Source organism: Salvelinus fontinalis, chromosome 18 (assembly GCF_029448725.1).
Source record: "Salvelinus fontinalis isolate EN_2023a chromosome 18, ASM2944872v1, whole genome shotgun sequence".
In the NCBI taxonomy this organism is placed as follows: Eukaryota; Metazoa; Chordata; class Actinopteri; order Salmoniformes; family Salmonidae; genus Salvelinus; species Salvelinus fontinalis.
The window spans coordinates 60,636,898-60,659,224 of NC_074682.1; the positions used below are offsets into that span (position 1 = coordinate 60,636,898).

Below are 22,327 nucleotides of genomic sequence, written 5' to 3' on the forward strand. Positions count from 1 at the left end.
GCGTATGAAGACAGGCAGAAACTGTAACAGACCATCATAGTATCATCGACAGTGGCGTATGAAGACAGGCAGAAACTGTAACAGACCATCATAGTATCAATGACAGTACAGTATGAAGACAGGCAGAAGCTGCTTCTCCAAAACAAATTTTACATTTTACGTTTTAGTCATTTAGCAGACGCTCTTATCCAGAGCGACTTACAGTAGAGTGCATACATACAAGGATATCCCTACCGGCCAAACCCTCCCTAACCCGGACGACGCTATGCCAATTGTGCGTCGCCCCACGGACCCCCACGGACAAATCCCAAACACACTTATAGGCCATGTCCTTTCATCGGGTCTAAGGGTCATCTTGCGTCGAACTGCGCATGTGCAGGCCGTCAAATCAAAGGCACTCCTTCGATATGAAGATGTTTTCGATGAAAATGAAAACGTGTCAGTCTCACGAGGTAAAACCATGTTCAACTACTTCAGACGTTGGCTCCAATTTAGGTCGTACCTTTAGGTTTCGAGAAAATGAACTAAGGAAGAATTTTTCACTTCTCTTGTTTACTTCTCCAACCCGGGCCTGGTCTGTTTGGTGTGTTTCGCAAGTCTTCCCAGAAGTCTTGTGATGTTGCACCTCTGGGTTAGAAACTCTCTGACCTTATATCTTATAAGTAACTCTATGTCTGATAACACATCCTCACCGTATCCCGTGAAGAAGATCACCCAGGAACTTCACCATTGCGGGTGTATTAACATGACCATGACATTACTGTTCCCCTCTCAATGGATCCTAATCTAGAGAGGAAGAGATCTCCAGCCACTCTACCCAGGACGTTCACCATTACATTAACTAATATTAACATTATATTATTCTTCCCCTCACTACAGGTCCTCACCCCTTCCCTAAGTCGGATCTTAACCTAGAGAGGAAGAAGTCTCCAGCCACTCTACCCAGGAACTTCACGTTGCCCAGGACTACCCAGGGTTCCTTGCTGCGAGGACGGATCTCCACCCCTACCGGTTCCCCTCACCTGGGGCCGCTGCGACCCCCACCGCCCCCCAGCTGTATTATAGAGGAGCTACATCGGGCCCTGGCCACCAAACACAGACAGCACAGGTAGGACACCAATCAATCAATCAATTACCAAACACAGACAGCACAGGTAGGTCCCCAATCAACCAATCAAGCAATTACCAAACACAGACAGCACAGGTAGGACACCAATCAACCAATCAATCAATCAATAAATTACCAAACACAGACAGGGCAGGTAGCTAGGACATCAAGCATTCAAGCAATCAGTCAATCTGTCAATTTGTCAATTCATCAAACAGTCAATCAAATACATTTTACAAAGTGCTTTACAGATACCCCAGGCTAAAACCCCAAAGAGCTTTACAGATACCCAGCCTAAAACCACAAAGAGCTTTACAGATACCCAGCCTAAAACCCCAAAGAGCTTTACAGATACCCCAGCCTAAAACCACAAAGAGCTTTACAGATACCCCAGCGTAAAACCCCAAAGAGCTTTACAGATACCCCAGCGTAAAACCCCAAAGAGCTTTACAGATACCCCAGCGTAAAACCCCAAAGAGCTTTACAGATACCCAGTCTAAAACCCCAAAGTGCTTTACAGATACCCAGTCTAAAACCCCAGAGCTTTACAGATACCCCAGCCTAAAACCCCAAAGAGCTTTACAGATACCCCAGCCTAAAACCCCAAAGAGCTTTACAGATACCCCAGCCTAAAACCCCAAAGAGCTTTACAGATACCCCAGCCTAAAACCCCAAAGAGCTTTACAGATACCCCAGCCTAAAACCTCAAAGAGCTAGAAATGCAGAGACATAATTAGAGTGGCTAGGAAAACACTCCTTCAATCAATTAATAACCAAGCACAGACAGGTAGAGGAATGTGAGTTCGTGCCTTGGTGAAGGGCACTACGGTCAGGGATTGTTGTTAGCACCCCAGTTACCAGATAAATGCCCTCTTTTGTTTGAAGCTATCTAAACTCAGCAAAAAAAAGAAACGTCCCTTTTTCAGGACCATGTCTTTCAAAGATAATTCGTAAAAATCCAAATAACTTCACAGATCTTCACTGTAAAGGGTTTAAACACTGTTTCCCATGATTTTTCAATAACCCACAAACAATTAATGAAAATGCATCTGTGGAACGGTCATTAAGACACCAACAGCTTACAGACGGTAGGCAATTAAGATTACAATTATAAAAACTTAGGACACTAAAGAGGCCTTTCTACTGACACTGAAAAACACCAAAACTGCAGATTTGGCCAGGGCAATAAATTGCAATGTCCGTACTGTGACACGCCTAAGACAGCGCTACAGGGAGACAGAATGGACAGCTGATCGTCCTTGCAGTGGCAGACCATGTGTAACAACACCTGCACAGGATCGGTACATCCGAACATCACACCTTTGGGACAGGTACAGGATGGCAACAACAACTGCCCGAGTTACACCAGGAACGCACAATCCCTCCATCAGTGCTCAGACAGTCCGCAATAGGCTGAGAAAGGCTAGACTGAGGCAGGTCCTCATCAGACATCACCTGCAACAACGTTGCCTATGGACACAAACCCCCCACCTTCGCTGGATCAGACAGGACTGGCAAAAAGTGCTTTTCACTGACGAGTTGCGGTTTTGTCCCACCAGTGGTGATGGTCGGATTTGCGTTTATCGTCAAAGGATGGAGCGTTACACCGAGGCCTGTACTCTGGAGCGGGATCGATTTGGAGGTGGAGGGTCCGTCATGGTCTGGGGCGGTGTGTCACAGCATCATCGGACTGAGCTTGTTGTCATTGCAGGCAATCTCAACGTTGTGCGTTACAGGGAAGACATCCTCCTCCCTCATGTGGTACCCTTCCTGCAGGCTCATCCTGACATGACCCTCCAGCATGACAATGCCACCAGCCATACTGCCCGTTCTGTGCGTGATTTGCTGCAAGACAGGAATGTCAGCGTTCTGCCATGGCCAGTGAAGAGCCTGGATCTCAATCCCATTGAGCACGTCTGGGACCTGTTGGATCGGAGGGTGAGTGCTAAGGCCATTCCACCCAGAAATGTCTGGGAAGTTGCAGGTGCCTTGGTGGAAGAGTGGGGTAACATCTCACAGCAAGAACTGTGAAATCTGGTGCAGTCCACGAGGAGGAGATGCACTGCAGTACTTAATGCAGCTGGTGGCCACACCAGATACTGACTGTTACTTTTGATTTTTACCCCCCCTTTGTTCAGAGTCACATTATTCCATTTCTGTTAGTCACATGTCTGTGGAACTTGTTCAGTTTATGTCACAGTTGTTGAATCTTGTTATGTTCATACAAATATTTACACATGTTAAGTTTGCTGAAAATTAACGCAGTTGACAGTGAGAGAACGTTTCTTTTATTGCTGAGTTTATCTGCTCTGTCGTCCTCCAGTTTCCAACCGAAGGAAATGAGCTCTTCTCCGAAGCGTCGGTCCGACAGTCGTCTGTGGCGTACAGCCAGCGTGGAGAAAGTCCCAACCGGAGGGATGGAGAGGGAGAAGGAGAGAGAGAAGGAATCAGACGAGAACAAGGAGAACAGACGTCTAGACGAGTTCTACAACGACCCTGACCGCTGGAATGACTCCGTCATCTCCGGTAGGACACACACACACACACGCACGCGCACACGCACACACACACACACACACTTTATTTGAATCGACAAAGGATTCAAACATTTCAATTGTTTATATAAGAACAAGACCATAACAGCTGAAACAGAGCAGTACCTTCTCCATACAGCTAGAATGACCATACCAGCTGAAACAGAGCAGTACCTTCTCCATACAGCTAGACTGACCATACCAGCTGAAACAGAGCAGTACCTTCTCCTCCAAACAGCTAGACTGACCATACCAGCTGAAACAGAGCAGTACCTTCTCCTCCATACAGCTAGACTGACCATACCAGCTGAAACAGAGCAGTACCTTCTCCATACAGCTAGACTGACCATACCAGCTGAAACAGAGCAGTACCTTCTCCTCCATACAGCTAGACTGACCATACCAGCTGAAACAGAGCAGTACCTTCTCCTCCATACAGCTAGACTGACCATACCAGCTGAAACAGAGCAGTACCTTCTCCTCCATACAGCTAGACTGACCAGACCAGCTGAAACAGAGCAGTACCTCCTCCATACAGCTAGACTGACCATACCAGCTGAAACAGAGCAGTACCTTCTCCATACAGCTAGACTGACCATACCAGCTGAAACAGAGCAGTACCTTCTCCATACAGCTAGACTGACCATACCAGCTGAAACAGAGCAGTACCTTCTCCATACAGCTAGACTGACCATACCAGCTGAAACAGAGCAGTACCTCCTCCATACAGCTAGACTGACCATACCAGCTGAAACAGAGCAGTACCTTCTCCATACAGCTAGACTGAACATAACAGCTGAAACAGAGCAGTACCTTCTTCTCCATACAGCTAGACTGACCATACCAGCTGAAACAGAGCAGTACCTCCTCCATACAGCTAGACTGACCATACCAGCTGAAACAGAGCAGTACATTCTCCTCCATACAGCTAGACTGACCATACCAGCTGAAACAGAGCAGTACCTTCTCCTCCATACAGCTAGACTGACCATACCAGCTGAAACAGAGCAGTACCTTCTCCTCCATACAGCTAGACTGACCATACCAGCTGAAACAGAGCAGTACCTTCTCCTCCATACAGCTAGACTGACCATACCAGCTGAAACAGAGCAGTACCTTCTCCTCCATACAGCTAGACTGACCATACCAGCTGAAACAGAGCAGTACCTTCTCCATACAGCTAGACTGACCATACCAGCTGAAACAGAGCAGTACCTTCTTCTCCATACAGCTAGACTGACCATACCAGCTGAAACAGAGCAGTACCTTCTTCTCCATACAGCTAGACTGACCATAACAGCTGAAACAGAGCAGTACCTTCTTCTCCATACAGCTAGACTGACCATACCAGCTGAAACAGAGCAGTACCTTCTTCTCCATACAGCTAGACTGACCATACCAGCTGAAACAGAGCAGTACCTTCTCCATACAGCTAGACTGACCATACCAGCTGAAACAGTGCAGTACCTTCTCCATACAGCTAGACTGACCATACCAGCTGAAACAGAGCAGTACCTTCTCCTCCATACAGCTAGACTGACCATACCAGCTGAAACAGAGCAGTACCTTCTCCATACAGCTAGACTGACCATACCAGCTGAAACAGAGCAGTACCTACTTCTCCATACAGCTAGACTGACCATACCAGCTGAAACAGAGCAGTACCTTCTCCTCCATACAGCTAGACTGACCATACCAGCTGAAACAGAGCAGTACCTTCTCCTCCATACAGCTAGACTGACCATACCAGCTGAAACAGAGCAGTACCTACTTCTCCATACAGCTAGACTGACCATACCAGCTGAAACAGAGCAGTACCTTCTCCATACAGCTAGACTGACCATACCAGCTGAAACAGAGCAGTACCTAATCCTCCATACAGCTAGACTGACCATACCAGCTGAAACAGAGCAGTACCTTCTCCATACAGCTAGACTGACCATACCAGCTGAAACAGAGCAGTACCTTCTTCTCCATACAGCTAGACTGACCAAACCAGCTGAAACAGAGCAGTACCTTCTCCTCCATACAGCTAGACTGACCATACCAGCTGAAACAGAGCAGTACCTTCTCCTCCATACAGCTAGACTGACCATACCAGCTGAAACAGAGCAGTACCTTCTCCTCCATACAGCTAGACTGACCATACAAGCTGAAACAGAGCAGTACCTTCTCCTCCATACAGCTAGACTGACCATAACAGCTGAAACAGAGCAGTACCTTCTCCTCCATACAGCTAGACTGACCATACCAGCTGAAACAGAGCCGTACCTTCTCCTCCATACAGCTAGACTGACCATACCAGCTGAAACAGAGCAGTACCTTCTCCTCCATATAGCTAGACTGACCATACCAGCTGAAACAGAGCAGTACCTTCTCCATACAGCTAGACTGACCATAACAGCTGAAACAGAGCAGTACCTTCTTCTCCATACAGCTAGACTGACCATAACAGCTGAAACAGAGCAGTACCTTCTTCTCCATACAGCTAGACTGACCATACCAGCTGAAACAGAGCAGTACCTTCTCCATACAGCTAGACTGACCATACCAGCTGAAACAGAGCAGTACCTTCTCCTCCATACAGCTAGACTGACCATACCAGCTGAAACAGAGCAGTACCTTCTCCTCCATACAGCTAGACTGACCATACCAGCTGAAACAGAGCAGTACATTCTCCTCCATACAGCTAGACTGACCATACCAGCTGAAACAGAGCAGTACCTTCTCCATACAGCTAGACTGACCATAACAGCTGAAACAGAGCAGTACCTTCTCCATACAGCTAGACTGACCATAACAGCTGAAACAGAGCAGTACCTTCTCCATACAGCTAGACTGACCATACCAGCTGAAACAGAGCAGTAACTTCTCCATACAGCTAGACTGACCATACCAGCTGAAACAGAGCAGTACCTTCTCCTCCATACAGCTAGACTGACCATACCAGCTGAAACAGAGCAGTACCTTCTTCTCCATACAGCTAGACTGACCATACCAGCTGAAACAGAGCAGTACCTTCTCCTCCATACAGCTAGACTGACCATAACAGCTGAAAAGGAGCAGTACATTCTTCAACATACAGCTTGACTGACCATACCAGCTGAAACAGAGCAGTACCTTCTTCTCCATACAGCTAGACTGACCATACCAGCTGAAACAGAGCAGTACCTTCTCTATACAGCTAGACTGACCATACCAGCTGAAACAGAGCAGTACCTTCTCCATACAGCTAGACTGACCATACCAGCTGAAACAGAGCAGTACCTTCTCCTCCATACAGCTAGACTGACCATACCAGCTGAAACAGAGCAGTACCTTCTCCTCCATACAGCTAGACTTACCATACCAGCTGAAACAGAGCAGTACCTTCTCCATACAGCTAGACTGACCATACCAGCTGAAACAGAGCAGTACCTTCTCCATACAGCTAGACTGACCATACCAGCTGAAACAGAGCAGTACCTTCTTCTCCATACAGCTAGACTGACCATACCAGCTGAAACAGAGCAGTACCTTCTCCTCCATACAGCTAGACTGACCATACCAGCTGAAACAGAGCAGTACCTTCTCCATACAGCTAGACTGACCATACCAGCTGAAACAGAGCAGTACCTTCTCTATACAGCTAGACTGACCATACCAGCTGAAACAGAGCAGTACCTTCTCCTCCATACAGCTAGACTGACCATACCAGCTGAAACAGAGCAGTACCTTCTCCTCCATACAGCTAGACTGACCATACCAGCTGAAACAGAGCAGTACCTTCTCCATACAGCTAGACTGACCATACCAGCTGAAACAGAGCAGTACCTTCTCCTCCATACAGCTAGACTGACCATACCAGCTGAAACAGAGCAGTACCTTCTCCTCCATACAGCTAGACTGACCATACCAGCTGAAACAGAGCAGTACCTTCTCCTCCATACAGCTAGACTGACCATACCAGCTGAAACAGAGCAGTACCTTCTCCATACAGCTAGACTGACCATACCAGCTGAAACAGAGCAGTACCTTCTCCTCCATACAGCTAGACTGACCATACCAGCTGAAACAGAGCAGTACCTTCTCCTCCATACAGCTAGACTGACCATACCAGCTGAAACAGAGCAGTACCTTCTCCATACAGCTAGACTGACCAGCTAGCCTGACCATAAGAGAAGACTGAGCAGAACCTCCTCCATACAGGTAGACTGACCAGCTAGTCTGACCAGCTAGACTGACCAGCTAGACTGACCAGCTAGACTGACCAGGTAGACTGACCAGGTAGGCTGACCAGCTAGACTGACCAGCTAGACTGACCAGCTAGACTGACCAGGTAGACTGCCCATAAGAGAAGACTGAGCAGAACCTTCTCCATACAGCTGGACTGACCTGCTAGACTGACCAGCTAGACTGACCAGCTAGACTGACCAGCTAGACTGACCAGGTAGACTGACCAGCTAGACTGACCAGGTTGACTGACCAGCTAGACTGACCAGCTAGACTGACCAGGAAGACTGACCAGCTAGACTGACCAGGTAGACTGACCAGGTAGACTGACCAGGTAGACTGCCCAACTAAACTGACCAGGTAGACTGACCAGCTAGACTGACCAGCTAGGCTACCCAGCTAGACTGACCAGCTAGACTGACCAGCTAGACTGACCAGATAGACTGTCCAGCTAGACTGCCCAGCTAGACTGCCCAGCTAGACTGCCCAGCTAGACTGACCATAAGAGAATACAAAGCAGAACCTTCTACATACAGGTATACTGACCAGCTAGACTGACCAGCTAGACTGACCAGCTAGACTGACCAGCTAGACTGACCAGCTAGACTGACCAGATAGACTGTCCAGCTAGACTGACCAGGTAGACTGCCCAGCTAGACTGCCCAGCTAGACTGCCCAGCTAGACTGACCAGCTAGACTGACCATAAGAGAAGACAAAGCAGAACCTTCTACATACAGGTAGACTGACCAGGTAGACTGCCCAGCTAGTCTTACCGGCTAGACTGACCAGTTAGACTGACCAGCTAGTCTTACCAGCTAGACTGACCAGCTACACTGACCAGCTAGACTGACCAAGTAGACTGACCAGCTAGACTGACCAAGTAGACTGACCAGCTAGATTGACCATGTAGACTGACCAGGTAGACTGCCCATAAGAGAAGACTGAGCAGAACCTTCTCCATACAGCTAGACTGACCAGCTAGAATGACCAGCTAGACTGACCAATTAGACTGACCATAAGAGAAGACTGAGCAGAACCTCCTCCATACAGGTAGACTGACCAGCTAGACTGACCAGCTAGACTGACCAGGTAGACTGACCAGCTAGACTGACCAGATAGACTGACCAGCTAGACTGCCCAGGTAGACTGCCCAGCTAGACTGCCCAGCTAGACTGACCAGGTAGACTGACCAGCTAGACTGACCAGGTAGACTGACCAGGTAGACTGACCAGCTAGACTGACCAGATAGACTGACCAGCTAGACTGCCCAGGTAGACTGCCCAGCTAGACTGCCCAGCTAGACTGACCAGGTAGACTGACCAGCTAGACTGACCAGGTAGACTGACCAGGTAGACTGCCCAGCTAAACTGACCAGGTTATTGACCAGCTAGACTGACCAGCTAGACTGACCAGGTAGACTGACCAGCTAGACTGACCAGCTAGACTAACCAGCTAGACTGTCCAGCTAGACTGTCCAGCTAGAAAGACCAACTAGACTGACCAGCTAGACTGACCATAAGAGAAGACAGAATCAGAACCTTCTACATACAGGTAGACTGACCAGCTAGACTGACCAGCTAGACTGACCAGCTAGACTGACCAGCTAGACTGACCAAGTAGACTGACCAGCTAGTCTGACCAGCTAGTCTTACCAGCTAGACTGACCAGCTAGACTGACCAGCTAGTCTTACCAGCTAGACTGACCAGCTAGACTGACCAGATAGACTGACCAAGTAGACTGACCAGCTAGACTGACCAAGTAGACTGACCAGCTAGATTGACCAGCTAGACTGACCAGGTAGACCGCCCATAAGAGAAGACTGAGCAGAACCTTCTCCATACAGCTAGACTGACCAGCTAGACTGACCAGCTAGACTGACCATAAGAGAAGACTGAGCAGAACCCCCTCCATACAGGTAGACTGACCAGCTAGTCTTACCAGCTAGACTGACCAGCTAGACTGGCCAGGTAGACTGACCAGCTAGACTGACCAGCTAGACTGACCAGCTAGACTGACCAGGTAGACTGCCCAGCTAGACTGACCAGGTAGACTGACCAGCTAGACTGACCAGGTAGACTGACCAGGTAGACTGCCCAGCTAGACTGTGCAGCTAGAAAGACCAGCTAGACTGACCATAAGAGAAGACAGAGCAGAACCTTCTACATACAGGTAGACTGACCATACCAGCTGAAACAGAGCAGTACCTTCTCCTCCATACAGCTAGACTGACCATACCAGCTGAAACAGAGCAGTACCTTCTCCTCCATACAGCTAGACTGACCATACCAGCTGAAACAGAGCAGTACATTCTCCTCCATACAGCTAGACTGACCATACCAGCTGAAACAGAGCAGTACCTTCTCCATACAGCTAGACTGACCATAACAGCTGAAACAGAGCAGTACCTTCTCCATACAGCTAGACTGACCATACCAGCTGAAACAGAGCAGTACCTTCTCCATACAGCTAGACTGACCATAACAGCTGAAACAGAGCAGTACCTTCTCCTCCATACAGCTAGACTGACCATACCAGCTGAAACAGAGCAGTACCTTCTCCTCCATACAGCTAGACTGACCATACCAGCTGAAACAGAGCAGTACCTTCTTCTCCATACAGCTAGACTGACCATACCAGCTGAAACAGAGCAGTACCTTCTCCTCCATACAGCTAGACTGACCATACCAGCTGAAACAGAGCAGTACCTTCTTCTCCATACAGCTAGACTGACCATACCAGCTGAAACAGAGCAGTACCTTCTCCTCCATACAGCTAGACTGACCATACCAGCTGAAACAGAGCAGTACCTTCTCCTCCATACAGCTAGACTGACCATACCAGCTGAAACAGAGCAGTACCTTCTCCATACAGCTAGACTGACCATACCAGCTGAAACAGAGCAGTACCTTCTCCATACAGCTAGACTGACCATACCAGCTGAAACAGAGCAGTACCTTCTTCTCCATACAGCTAGACTGACCATACCAGCTGAAACAGAGCAGTACCTTCTCCTCCATACAGCTAGACTGACCATACCAGCTGAAACAGAGCAGTACCTTCTCCATACAGCTAGACTGACCATACCAGCTGAAACAGAGCAGTACCTTCTCTATACAGCTAGACTGACCATACCAGCTGAAACAGAGCAGTACCTTCTCCTCCATACAGCTAGACTGACCATACCAGCTGAAACAGAGCAGTACCTTCTCCTCCATACAGCTAGACTGACCATACCAGTTGAAACAGAGCAGTACCTTCTCCATACAGCTAGACTGACCATACCAGCTGAAACAGAGCAGTACCTTCTCCTCCATACAGCTAGACTGACCATACCAGCTGAAACAGAGCAGTACCTTCTCCTCCATACAGCTAGACTGACCATACCAGCTGAAACAGAGCAGTACCTTCTCCATACAGCTAGACTGACCATACCAGCTGAAACAGAGCAGTACCTTCTCCATACAGCTAGACTGACCATACCAGCTGAAACAGAGCAGTACCTTCTCCATACAGCTAGACTGACCAGCTAGACTGACCAGCTAGCCTGACCATAAGAAAAGACTGAGCAGAACCTCCTCCATACAGGTAGACTGACCAGCTAGTCTGACCAGCTAGACTGACCAGCTAGACTGACCAGCTAGACTGATCAGGTAGACTGACCAGGTAGGCTGACCAGCTAGACTGACCAGCTAGACTGACCAGCTAGACTGACCAGGTAGACTGCCCATAAGAGAAGACTGAGCAGAACCTTCTCCATACAGCTGGACTGACCTGCTAGACTGACCAGCTAGACTGACCAGCTAGACTGACCAGCTAGACTGACCAGGTAGACTGACCAGCTAGACTGACCAGGTAGACTGACCAGCTAGACTGACCAGGTAGACTGACCAGCTAGACTGACCAGGTAGACTGCCCAACTAAACTGACCAGGTAGACTGACCAGCTAGACTGACCAGCTAGTCTACCCAGCTAGACTGACCAGCTAGACTGACCAGCTAGACTGACCAGATAGACTGTCCAGCTACTGCCCAGCTAGACTGCCCAGCTAGACTGACCAGCTAGACTGACCATAAGAGAAGACAAAGCAGAACCTTCTACATACAGGTAGACTGACCAGCTAGACTGACCAGCTAGACTGACCAGCTAGACTGACCAGCTAGACTGACCAGATAGACTGTCCAGCTAGACTGACCAGGTAGACTGCCCAGCTAGACTGCCCAGCTAGACTGCCCAGCTAGACTGACCAGCTAGACTGACCATAAGAGAAGACAAATCAGAACCTTCTACATACAGGTAGACTGACCAGGTAGACTGCCCAGCTAGTCTTACCGGCTAGACTGACCAGTTAGACTGACCAGCTAGTCTTACCAGCTAGACTGACCAGCTACACTGACCAGCTAGACTGACCAAGTAGACTGACCAGCTAGACTGACCAAGTAGACTGACCAGCTAGATTGACCAGGTAGACTGACCAGGTAGACTGCCCATAAGAGAAGACTGAGCAGAACCTTCTCCATACAGCTAGACTGACCAGCTAGAATGACCAGCTAGACTGACCAGCTAGACTGACCATAAGAGAAGACTGAGCAGAACCTCCTCCATACAGGTAGACTGACCAGCTAGACTGACCAGTTAGACTGACCAGGTAGACTGACCAGCTAGACTGACCAGATAGACTGCCCAGCTAGACTGCCCAGGTAGACTGCCCAGCTAGACTGCCCAGCTAGACTGACCAGGTAGACTGACCAGCTAGACTGACCAGGTAGACTGACCAGGTAGACTGACCAGTTAGACTGACCAGATAGACTGCCCAGCTAGACTGCCCAGGTAGACTGCCCAGCTAGACTTCCCAGCTAGACTGCCCAGCTAGACTGACCAGGTAGACTGACCAGATAGACTGACCAGGTAGACTGACCAGGTAGACTGCCTAGCTAAACTGACCAGGTTATTGACCAGCTAGACTGACCAGCTAGACTGACCAAGTAGACTGACCAGCTAGTCTGACCAGCTAGTCTTACCAGCTAGACTGACCAGCTAGACTGACCAGCTAGTCTTACCAGCTAGACTGACCAGCTAGACTGACCAGATAGACTGACCAAGTAGACTGACCAGCTAGACTGACCAAGTAGACTGACCAGCTAGATTGACCAGCTAGACTGACCAGGTAGACCGCCCATAAGAGAAGACTGAGCAGAACCTTCTCCATACAGCTAGACTGACCAGCTAGACTGACCAGCTAGACTGACCATAAGAGAAGACTGAGCAGAACCCCCTCCATACAGGTAGACTGACCAGCTAGTCTTACCAGCTAGACTGACCAGCTAGACTGGCCAGGTAGACTGACCAGGTAGACTGACCAGCTAGACTGACCAGCTAGACTGACCACGTAGACTGCCCAGCTAGACTGACCAGGTAGACTGACCAGCTAGACTGACCAGGTAGACTGACCAGGTAGACTGCCCAGCTAGACTGTGCAGCTAGAAAGACCAGCTAGACTGACCATAAGAGAAGACAGAGCAGAACCTTCTACATACAGGTAGACTGACCAGCTAGTCTTACCAGCTAGACTGACCAGCTAGACTGACCAGCTAGTCTTACCAGCTAGACTGACCAGCTAGACTGACCAGCTAGACTGACCAAGTAGACTGACCAGCTAGACTGACCAAGTAGACTGACCAGCTAGATTGACCAGCTAGACTGACCAGGTAGACCGCCCATAAGAGAAGACTGAGCAGAACCTTCTCCATACAGCTAGACTGACCAGCTAGACTGACCAGCTAGACTGACCAGCTAGACTGACCATTAGAGAAGACTGAGCAGAACCTCCTCCATACAGGTAGACTGACCAGCTAGACTGACCAGCTAGACTGACCAGCTAGACTGACCAGGTAGACTGCCCAGCTAGACTGACCAGGTAGACTGACCAGGTAGACTGACCAGGTAGACTGCCCAGCTAGACTGTGCAGCTAGAAAGACCAGCTAGACTGACCATAAGAGAAGACAGAGCAGAACCTTCTACATACAGGTAGACTGACCAGCTAGACTGACCAGCTAGACTGACCAGCTAGACTGACCAGCTAGACTGACCAGGTAGACTGACCAGCTAGTCTGCCCAGCTAGACTGACCAGCTAGACTGACCAGCTAGACTGACCAGATAGACTGCCCAGCTACACTGTGCAGCTAGAAAGACCAGCTAGACTGTCCATAAGAGAAGACAGAGCAGAACCTTCTACATACAGGTAGACTGACCAGCTAGACTTACCAGCTAGACTGACCAGCTAGACTGACCAGCTAGACTGACCAGGTAGACTCACCAGCTAGACTGACCAAATAGACTGACCAGCTAGATTGACCAGGTAGACTGACCAGGTAGACTGCCCATAAGAGAAGACTGAGCAGAACCTTCTCCATACAGCTAGACTGACCAGCTAGACCGCCCAGCTAGACCGACCAGCTAGACTGACCAGCTAGACTGACCATAAGAGAAGACTGAGCAGAACCTCCTCCATACAGGTAGACTGACCAGCTAGTCTTACCAGCTAGACTGACCAGCTAGACTGACCAGCTAGACTGACCAGGTACACTGCCCAGCGAAACTGACCAGGTAGACTGACCAGCTAAACTGACCAGGTAGACTGACCAGCTAAACTGACCAGGTAGACTGACCAGCTAGTCTGCCCAGCTAGACTGACCAGCTAGACTGACCAGCTAGACTGTGCAGCTAGAAAGACCAGCTAGACTGACCATAAGAGAAGACAGAGCAGAACCTTCTACATACAGGTAGACTGACCAGCTAGACTGACCAGCTAGACTGACCAGCTAGACTGACCAAGTAGACTGACCAGCTAGTCTGACCAGCTAGACTGACCAAGTAGACTGACCAGCTAGACTGACCAAGTAGTCTGACCAGCTAGAATGACCAGGTAGACTGACCAGGTAGACTGCCCATAAGAGAAGACTGAGCAGAACCTTCTCCATACAGCTAGACTGACCAGCTAGACTGACCATAAGAGAAGACTGAGCAGAACCTCCTCCATACAGGTAGACTGACCAGCTAGTCTTACCAGCTAGACTGACCAGCTAGTCCTACCAGCTAGACTGACCAGCTAGTCTTACCAGCTAGACTGACCAGCTAGACTGACCAGCTAGACTGACCAGATAGACTGCCCAGCTAGACTGTGCAGCTAGAAAGACCAGCTAGACTGACCATAAGAGAAGACAGAGCAGAACCTTCTACATACAGGTAGACTGACCAGCTAGACTGACCAGCTAGACTGACCACCTAGACTGACCAAGTAGACTGACCAGCTAGTCTGACCAGCTAGACTGACCAGCTAGTCTTACCAGCTAGACTGACCAGCTAGACTGACCAGCTACTCTTACCAGCTAGACTGACCAGCTAGACTGACCAGCTAGACTGACCAAGTAGACTGACCAGCTAGACTGACCAGCTAGATTGACTAGGTAGACTGACCAGGTAGACTGCCCATAAGAGAAGACTGAGCAGAACCTTCTCCATGCAGCTAGACTGACCAGCTAGACTGACCAGCTAGACTGACCAGCTAGACTGACCAGCTAGACTGACCAGCTAGACTGACCAGGTAGACTGACCAGCTAGACTGACCAGCTAGACTGACCAGGTAGACTGACCAGCTAGTCTGCCCAGCTAGACTGACCAGCTAGACTGACCAGGTAGACTGACCAGGTAGACTGCCCAGCTAGACTGTGCAGCTAGAAAGACCAGCTAGACTGACCATAAGAGAAGACAGAGCAGAACCTTCTACATACAGGTAGACTGACCAGCTAGACTGACCAGCTAGACTGACCAAGTAGACTGACCAGCTAGTCTGACCAGCTAGACTGACCAGCTAGTCTTACCAGCTAGACTGACCAGCTAGACTGACCAGCTAGTCTTACCAGCTAGACTGACCAGCTAGACTGACCAAGTAGACTGACCAGCTAGACTGACCAAGTAGACTGACCAAGTAGACTGACCAGCTAGATTGACCAGGTAGACTGACCAGGTAGACTGCCCATAAGAGAATACTGAGCAGAACCTTCTCCATACAGCTAGACTGACCAGCTAGACTGACCAGGTAGACTGACCAGCTAGACTGACCAGATAGACTGACCAGGTAGACTGACCAGCTAGACTGACCAGCTAGACTGACCAAGTAGACTGACCAGCTAGTCTGACCAGGTAGACTGATCAGCTAGACTGACCAGCTAGACTGACCAGCTAGACTGACCAGCTAGACTGGCCAGCTAGACTGACCAGCTAGACTGACCAGGTAGACTGACCAGGTAGACTTCCCAGCTAGACTTCCCAGCTAGACTTCCCAGCTAGACTTCCCAGCTAGACTAACCAGCTAGACTGACCAGGTAGACTGACCAGGTAGACTGACCAGCTAGACTGACCAGGTAGACTGACCAGCTAGACTGACCAGCTAGACTGACCAGATAGACTGACCAGGTAGACTGACCAGGTAGACTGACCAGCTAGACTGACCAGCTAGACTGACCAAGTAGACTGACCAGCTAGTCTGACCAGGTAGACTGATCAGCTAGACTGACAAGCTAGACTGACCAGGTAGACTGACCAGCTAGACTGACCAGATAGACTGACCAGCTAGACTGGCCAGCTAGACTGACCAGCTAGACTGGCCAGATAGACTGACCAGCTAGACTGACCAGCTAGACTGACCAGCTAGACTGACCAGCTAGACTGACCAGGTAGACTGACCAGGTAGACTGACCAGGTAGTCTGGCCAGCTAGACTGACCAGGTAGACTGACCAGCTAGACTGACCAGGTAGACTGACCAGGTAGACTGACCAGGTAGACTGACCAGGTAGACTGACCAGCTAGACTGACCAGCTAGACTAACCAGGTAGACTGCCCAGCTAGACTGCCCAGCTAGACTGACCTGGTAGACTTCCCAGCTAGACTTCCCAGCTAGACTAACCAGGTAGACTGACCAGGTAGACTGACCAGGTAGACTGACCAGGTAGACTGGCCAGCTAGACTGACCAGGTAGACTGCCCAGCTAGACTGCCCAGGTAGACTGACCAGGTAGACTGCCCAGCTACACTGCCCAGGTAGACTGACCAGGTAGACTGCCCAGCTACACTGCCCAGGTAGACTGACCAGCTAGACTGCCCAGGTAGACTGACCAGCTAGACTAACCAGGTAGACTGGCCAGGTAGACTGACCAGGTAGACTGCCCAGCTAGACTGCCCATCTAGACTCAGCAGTCCCACCATTTGTCTCAGGAAGACAAAGGTTTCAAAGACCTCTCTGATGAGAGTAGGCTACCAGTCCTGTTGGGGGAGGACGCAGAGAGCTGTGGGTTGGGGGCGCACTACATTGCTGCCTGCCATAAGATGAGGGACAGTGTCCTCTATGTTTATTGTTATTGTTCAAATGTATGGTTATTTTGACCTTTGGTTATTGTTGTTACTGTTGTCCCGGTGACAATTTTGATTCTTATTATTTTAATATTGTAAATATCCAAAGTACGCTTTGGCAATATGGACATTGTTATGCCACGCCAATAAAGCACATTGAATTTAATTGAATTGAGAGAGGAGAGAGGAGAGAAAGACAGAGGACAGACATAGGAGAGTGAGAGAGAGGAGAGACAGGAGAGACAGAGGAGACACAGATGAGAGTGAGAGAAGAGAGAAAGAGGAGAGAGAGGACAAAGAGGAGAGAGGAGAGAGAGAGAGTAGGGAGAGGAGAGAGAGAAGAGAAAGAGGGGAGAGAAGAGATGGAGAGAGAGGAGAGACAGAGGAGAAAGAGGAGAGAGAGAGGGGAGAAAGGAGAGAGATGAGAGAGAAGAGAGACAGAGCAGAGTGAGAGAAGAGAGACAGAGCAGAGTGAGAGAAGAGAGGGGAGAGAGAGAGAAAGGAGAGAGAGAGGACAGAGAGAGAAGAGAGACAGAGGAGAGTGAGATAAGAGAGATGGGAGAAGAGAGAAAGGAGAGAGAGGAGAGAGGATAGAGAGAGGAGAGAGAGGGGAGAAAGAGAGGAAGAGTGAGAGGAGATAGAGGGAGAAGAGAAAGAGAGAGGAGAGAGAGTTTTGAAGTTAAAAAACAACTTTATTGGGTCTGGAACCCACCGCAGAATAAACCCAGCACAACACCAAATCCTCTTCCACAGTAACTAAACCACAACAGCCTCTGAACACCCCATATATTCATAGACAGCCCAATGTTGTTAACCAGTTTGTAATAGGCAATCTCAACCCTCAGTCTGGCTGCCAACATCACCTCCAGCGTTCCCACCACGTCCACAGACCCCTGTCCCAGAATAGTGTTCTTTCATGTCTTGCAAACTGCTAATTTAGCTGCCCCCTGACACAAAGTTAAGTAAGAGAACTACACCCCTTCGACTAAACCTGTACTTTGGCCCAAAAATCAACTGTTTGGGAAGAGAAAACCTCTCCCAGAGCTGAGAACCAGCTAGTGATCATCATGACCGACCTGGGACACTGTAAGAACAGATGTGCCAGAGTCTGACTCAGCACAGAATAGACCCCCCCCCCCCCCCTCCCCAACAGTAGGGTCCAGGTGTACCAGATGCACATTGGACACCCCTCCCCAACAGTAGGATCCAGGTGTACCAGATGCATATTGGACACCCCTCCCCCCCCTCCCCAACAGTAGGGTCCAGGTGTACCAGATGCATATTGGACCCCCCCCCCCCCCCCCCCCCCCCAACAGTAGGGTCCAGGTGTACCAGATGCATATTGGACACCCCTCCCCCCCCTCCCCAACAGTAGGGTCCAGGTGTACCAGATGCACATTGGACACCCCTCCCCAACAGTAGGATCCAGGTGTACCAGATGCATATTGGTGGCTATGGCTCCATGTATTATCCTCCATTGGAGGTCAGCTGTCCTCTCATCAACAGGCAGTTTATATAAAGACCGCCAACAGCCTTTTGAGGAGGCACCTGGACCAAACACACCCCCCCCCCCTCGTTGATTTGACCCCTTCCAGGGAAGAAGCACAGGCCACTTTTACACACATTCTGTACGTGTCCTTGTGTCCCACCTCCTTGAACTCCCTCCGGGGTTGTGGAAGGAAAGCAGCATCCCCACGTCCTCCTCTAAAGCACAGGGAACACATCCTCCAGACCCTCCATCCACCAATCAGAGTTGGAAGTATCAGTCACATACTGCCGATGAAGTACTGGCAAGGAATCACAGACCTCAGCTACGACGTTCCTCGGTCGTCGAAAATGATCGGATCCCCCGGCTCTTTTTCCCAGCTCCTCCAACGATCTGCTCTTACTCCGCATCAGATGACCCAGCTTGGTACACACCTAACAGGCATGAATGTAGGCTGGATGAACCCAGAGCACAGGGCTGGGTAGCAGTGTTGTAACAAAGAGGCTCTTTAAAGAGACCACATCCCTGGTGGGTTGTGCCAGCCTTACAGGACATGTTGAAAACTCTCCAAGCCTGCATAACAGACTCATAGAATGGAGTCAGGCCAGACAAATCACCCCCCCCTCCAGCTTTATTAAGAGAAAAATATGCTTGTCTAAGCCCAACCAGCCTGCTCTCCTCATCACTGTGTAGGCTGTATTGACCCAGCTAGAACCGTCCCTGTACAACAGTCCCTGGGCTGCTAGAACCGTCACTGTACAACAGTCCCTGGGCTGCTAGAACCGTCACTGTACAACAGTCCCTGGGCTGCTAGAACCGTCACTGTACAACAGTCCCTGGGCTGCTAGAACCGTCACTGTACAACAGTCCCTGGGCTGCTAGAACCGTCACTGTACAACAGTCCCTGGGCTGCTAGAACCGTCACTGTACAACAGTCCCTGGGCTGCTAGAACCGTCCCTGTCCAACAGTCCCTGGGCTGCTAGAACCGTCACTGTACAACAGTCACTGGGCTGCTAGAACCGTCCCTGTCCAACAGTCCCTGGGCTGCTAGAACCGTCCCTGTCCAACAGTCTCTGGGCTGCTAGAACCGTCACTGTACAACAGTCCCTGGGCTGCTAGAACCGTCCCTTGTACAACAGTCCATGGGCTGCTAGAACCGTCCCTGTACAACAGTCCCTGGGCTGCTAGAGCCGTCACTGTACAACAGTCCCTGGTCTGCTAGAACCGTCACTGTACAACAGTCCCTGGGCTGCTAGAACCGTCCCTTGTACAACAGTCCCTGGGCTGCTAGAACCGTCACTGTACAACAGTCCCTGGGCTGCTAGAACCGTCCCTGTACAACAGTCCCTGGGCTGCTAGAACCGTCACTGTACAACAGTCCCTGGGCTGCTAGAACCGTCACTGTACAACAGTCCCTGGGCTGCTAGAACCGTCCCTGTACAACAGTCCCTGGGCTGCTAGAACCGTCACTGTACAACAGTCCCTGGGCTGCTAGAACCGTCACTGTACGACAGTCCCTGGGCTGCTAGAACCGTCACTGTACAACAGTCCCTGGGCTGCTAGAACCGTCACTGTACGACAGTCCCTGGGCTGCTAGAACCGTCACTGTACGACAGTCCCTGGGCTGCTAGAACCGTCACTGTACAACAGTCCCTGGGCTGCTAGAACCGTCCCTGTACAACAGTCCCTGGGCTGCTTGAAGCCGGAAAGTCGTGATCCTGGAAGAAATGTCCACCAGGCCTCGCCAACCCTTGTGCAGTTGCAGGTACAGGGCCGCAGCTTTAATCCAGTGTTGTCCAGACCAGAGGAAATTGACAAAGGTCCTCTGAAGCTCTTGTATCAGGTGGCTATAAAATCATAATTCTGTGCCACAGGGTAGAAGCAGCTAGGTTATTGGCTACCAGCACCCTTCCCCTATCAGACAGCTGGGGTAGCACCCATTTACACCTAGACAATCTGGCACACACCTTCTCCACCACACCCTCACAGTTATGTTATGTGTGTGTGTGTGTGTGTGTGTGTCCAGTGTGTGTGTGTCCAGTGTGTGTGTGTCCAGTGTGTGTGTGTCCAGTGTGTGTGTGTGTGTGTGTGTGTGTGTGTGTGTGTGTGTGTGTGTGTGTGTGTGTGTGTGTGTGTGTGTGTGTGTGTGTGCTATTGTGAATGACAGGGGGTTCCCTCTCTTAAAGACCTGCTGGAATAATGGTGTGTGTGTGTGTGTGTGTGTGTGTGTGTGTGTAGGCACCCTGCCACGGCGGATGCGTAAGGAGTTGTTAACAGTGAAGCTTCGTAACCGGCCCAGTCAGCAGGAGCTGGAGGACAGAAACATCTTCCCCGTTCGCTCAGACCTGGAGAGACTGGAGATACGACAGCACATAGAGACCAAGCTGGCCAAGTGAGTCCCATATCTGTCTGTCTATATCTATCTATCTATCTATCTATCTATCTATCTATCTATCTATCTATCTATCTATCTATCTATCTACACACTGCTGTATATTGCCTAACAGATATGGGAGTTTATCAATGTTTGATTTGTTTTAAAATTATTTGTGGATCTGTGTAATCTGTGGAAAATATGTGTCTCTAATATGGTCATATATTTGGCAGGAGGTTAGGAAGTGCAGCTAAGTTTCCACCTCATGTTGTGGGCAGTGAGCACATAGCCTGTCTTCTCTTGAGAGCCAGGTCTGCCTACGGCAGCCTTTCTCAATAGCAAGGCTATGCTCACTGAGTCTGTACAAAGTCTAGGATGTTTTAAATGTATGGCCAGTCACAGCGGTCAGGTATTCTCTCTGTTTAGGGCCAGATAGCATTCCAATGTGCTCTGTTTTTTTGTTTGATTCTTTCCAGTGTGTCAAATAGGATCCTTTTGCTTTCTCATAATTGGGTTGGGTCTAATTGTGTTTCTGTCCTGGGCCTCTGTAGGGTTTGTTTGTGTTTGTGAACAGAGCCCTAGAACCAGCTGGCTGAGGGCTCTTTTTTTTAGGTTCATCTCTCTGTAAGTGAGGGCTTTGTGGTGGAATGTGTGGGAATCCCCTTTTAGGTGTTTGTAGAACTGAACAGATATTTTCTGGATGTAGATAACTAGTGGGTTTAGTCCTGATTCTGCTCTGTATTGTTTGGGGTCTTGCCTTGTACACAAATTATATGTTTGTAGATTTATGCATGCAGAGTCTCAATTCAGTGTTTGTCAATTCATTTAGTGAATTCTTGGTTGGTGAGTGGACCTCAGACCTCACAACCATAGAGGGCAATGGGTTCTCTAACTGACTGAATACTGACCACTACTGACCAATACTGACCACTACTGACCACTACTGACCACTACTGACTACTATTGACCACTACTGACCACTACTGACCAATGCTGACTACTACTGACCACTACTGACCACTACTGACCACTACTGACTACTACTGACCACTACTGACCACTACTGACCACTACTGACCACTACTGACCACTACTGACCACTACTGACTGAATACTGACCACTACTGACCACTACTGACCACTACTGACCACTACTGACCACTACTGACTACTACTGACCACTACTGACCACTACTGACCACT

General features: G+C 49.6%; 1 protein-coding gene across 3 annotated transcripts in view; it reads left to right on the forward strand.

Moving 5' to 3' along the window:
* LOC129815835 (phosphatase and actin regulator 3-like) overlaps nt 1–22,327 on the forward strand; it is a 113,534-nt gene that overhangs the window by 27,769 nt on the left and 63,438 nt on the right. For all 3 annotated transcript variants that reach the window (XM_055869989.1, XM_055869990.1, XM_055869991.1), the window contains exons 6-8: nt 880–1,108; nt 3,432–3,634; nt 20,989–21,142. In XM_055869989.1, coding sequence (XP_055725964.1) covers nt 880–1,108; nt 3,432–3,634; nt 20,989–21,142 — 586 coding nt within the window. The remainder of the gene's footprint in view (nt 1–879; nt 1,109–3,431; nt 3,635–20,988; nt 21,143–22,327) is intronic.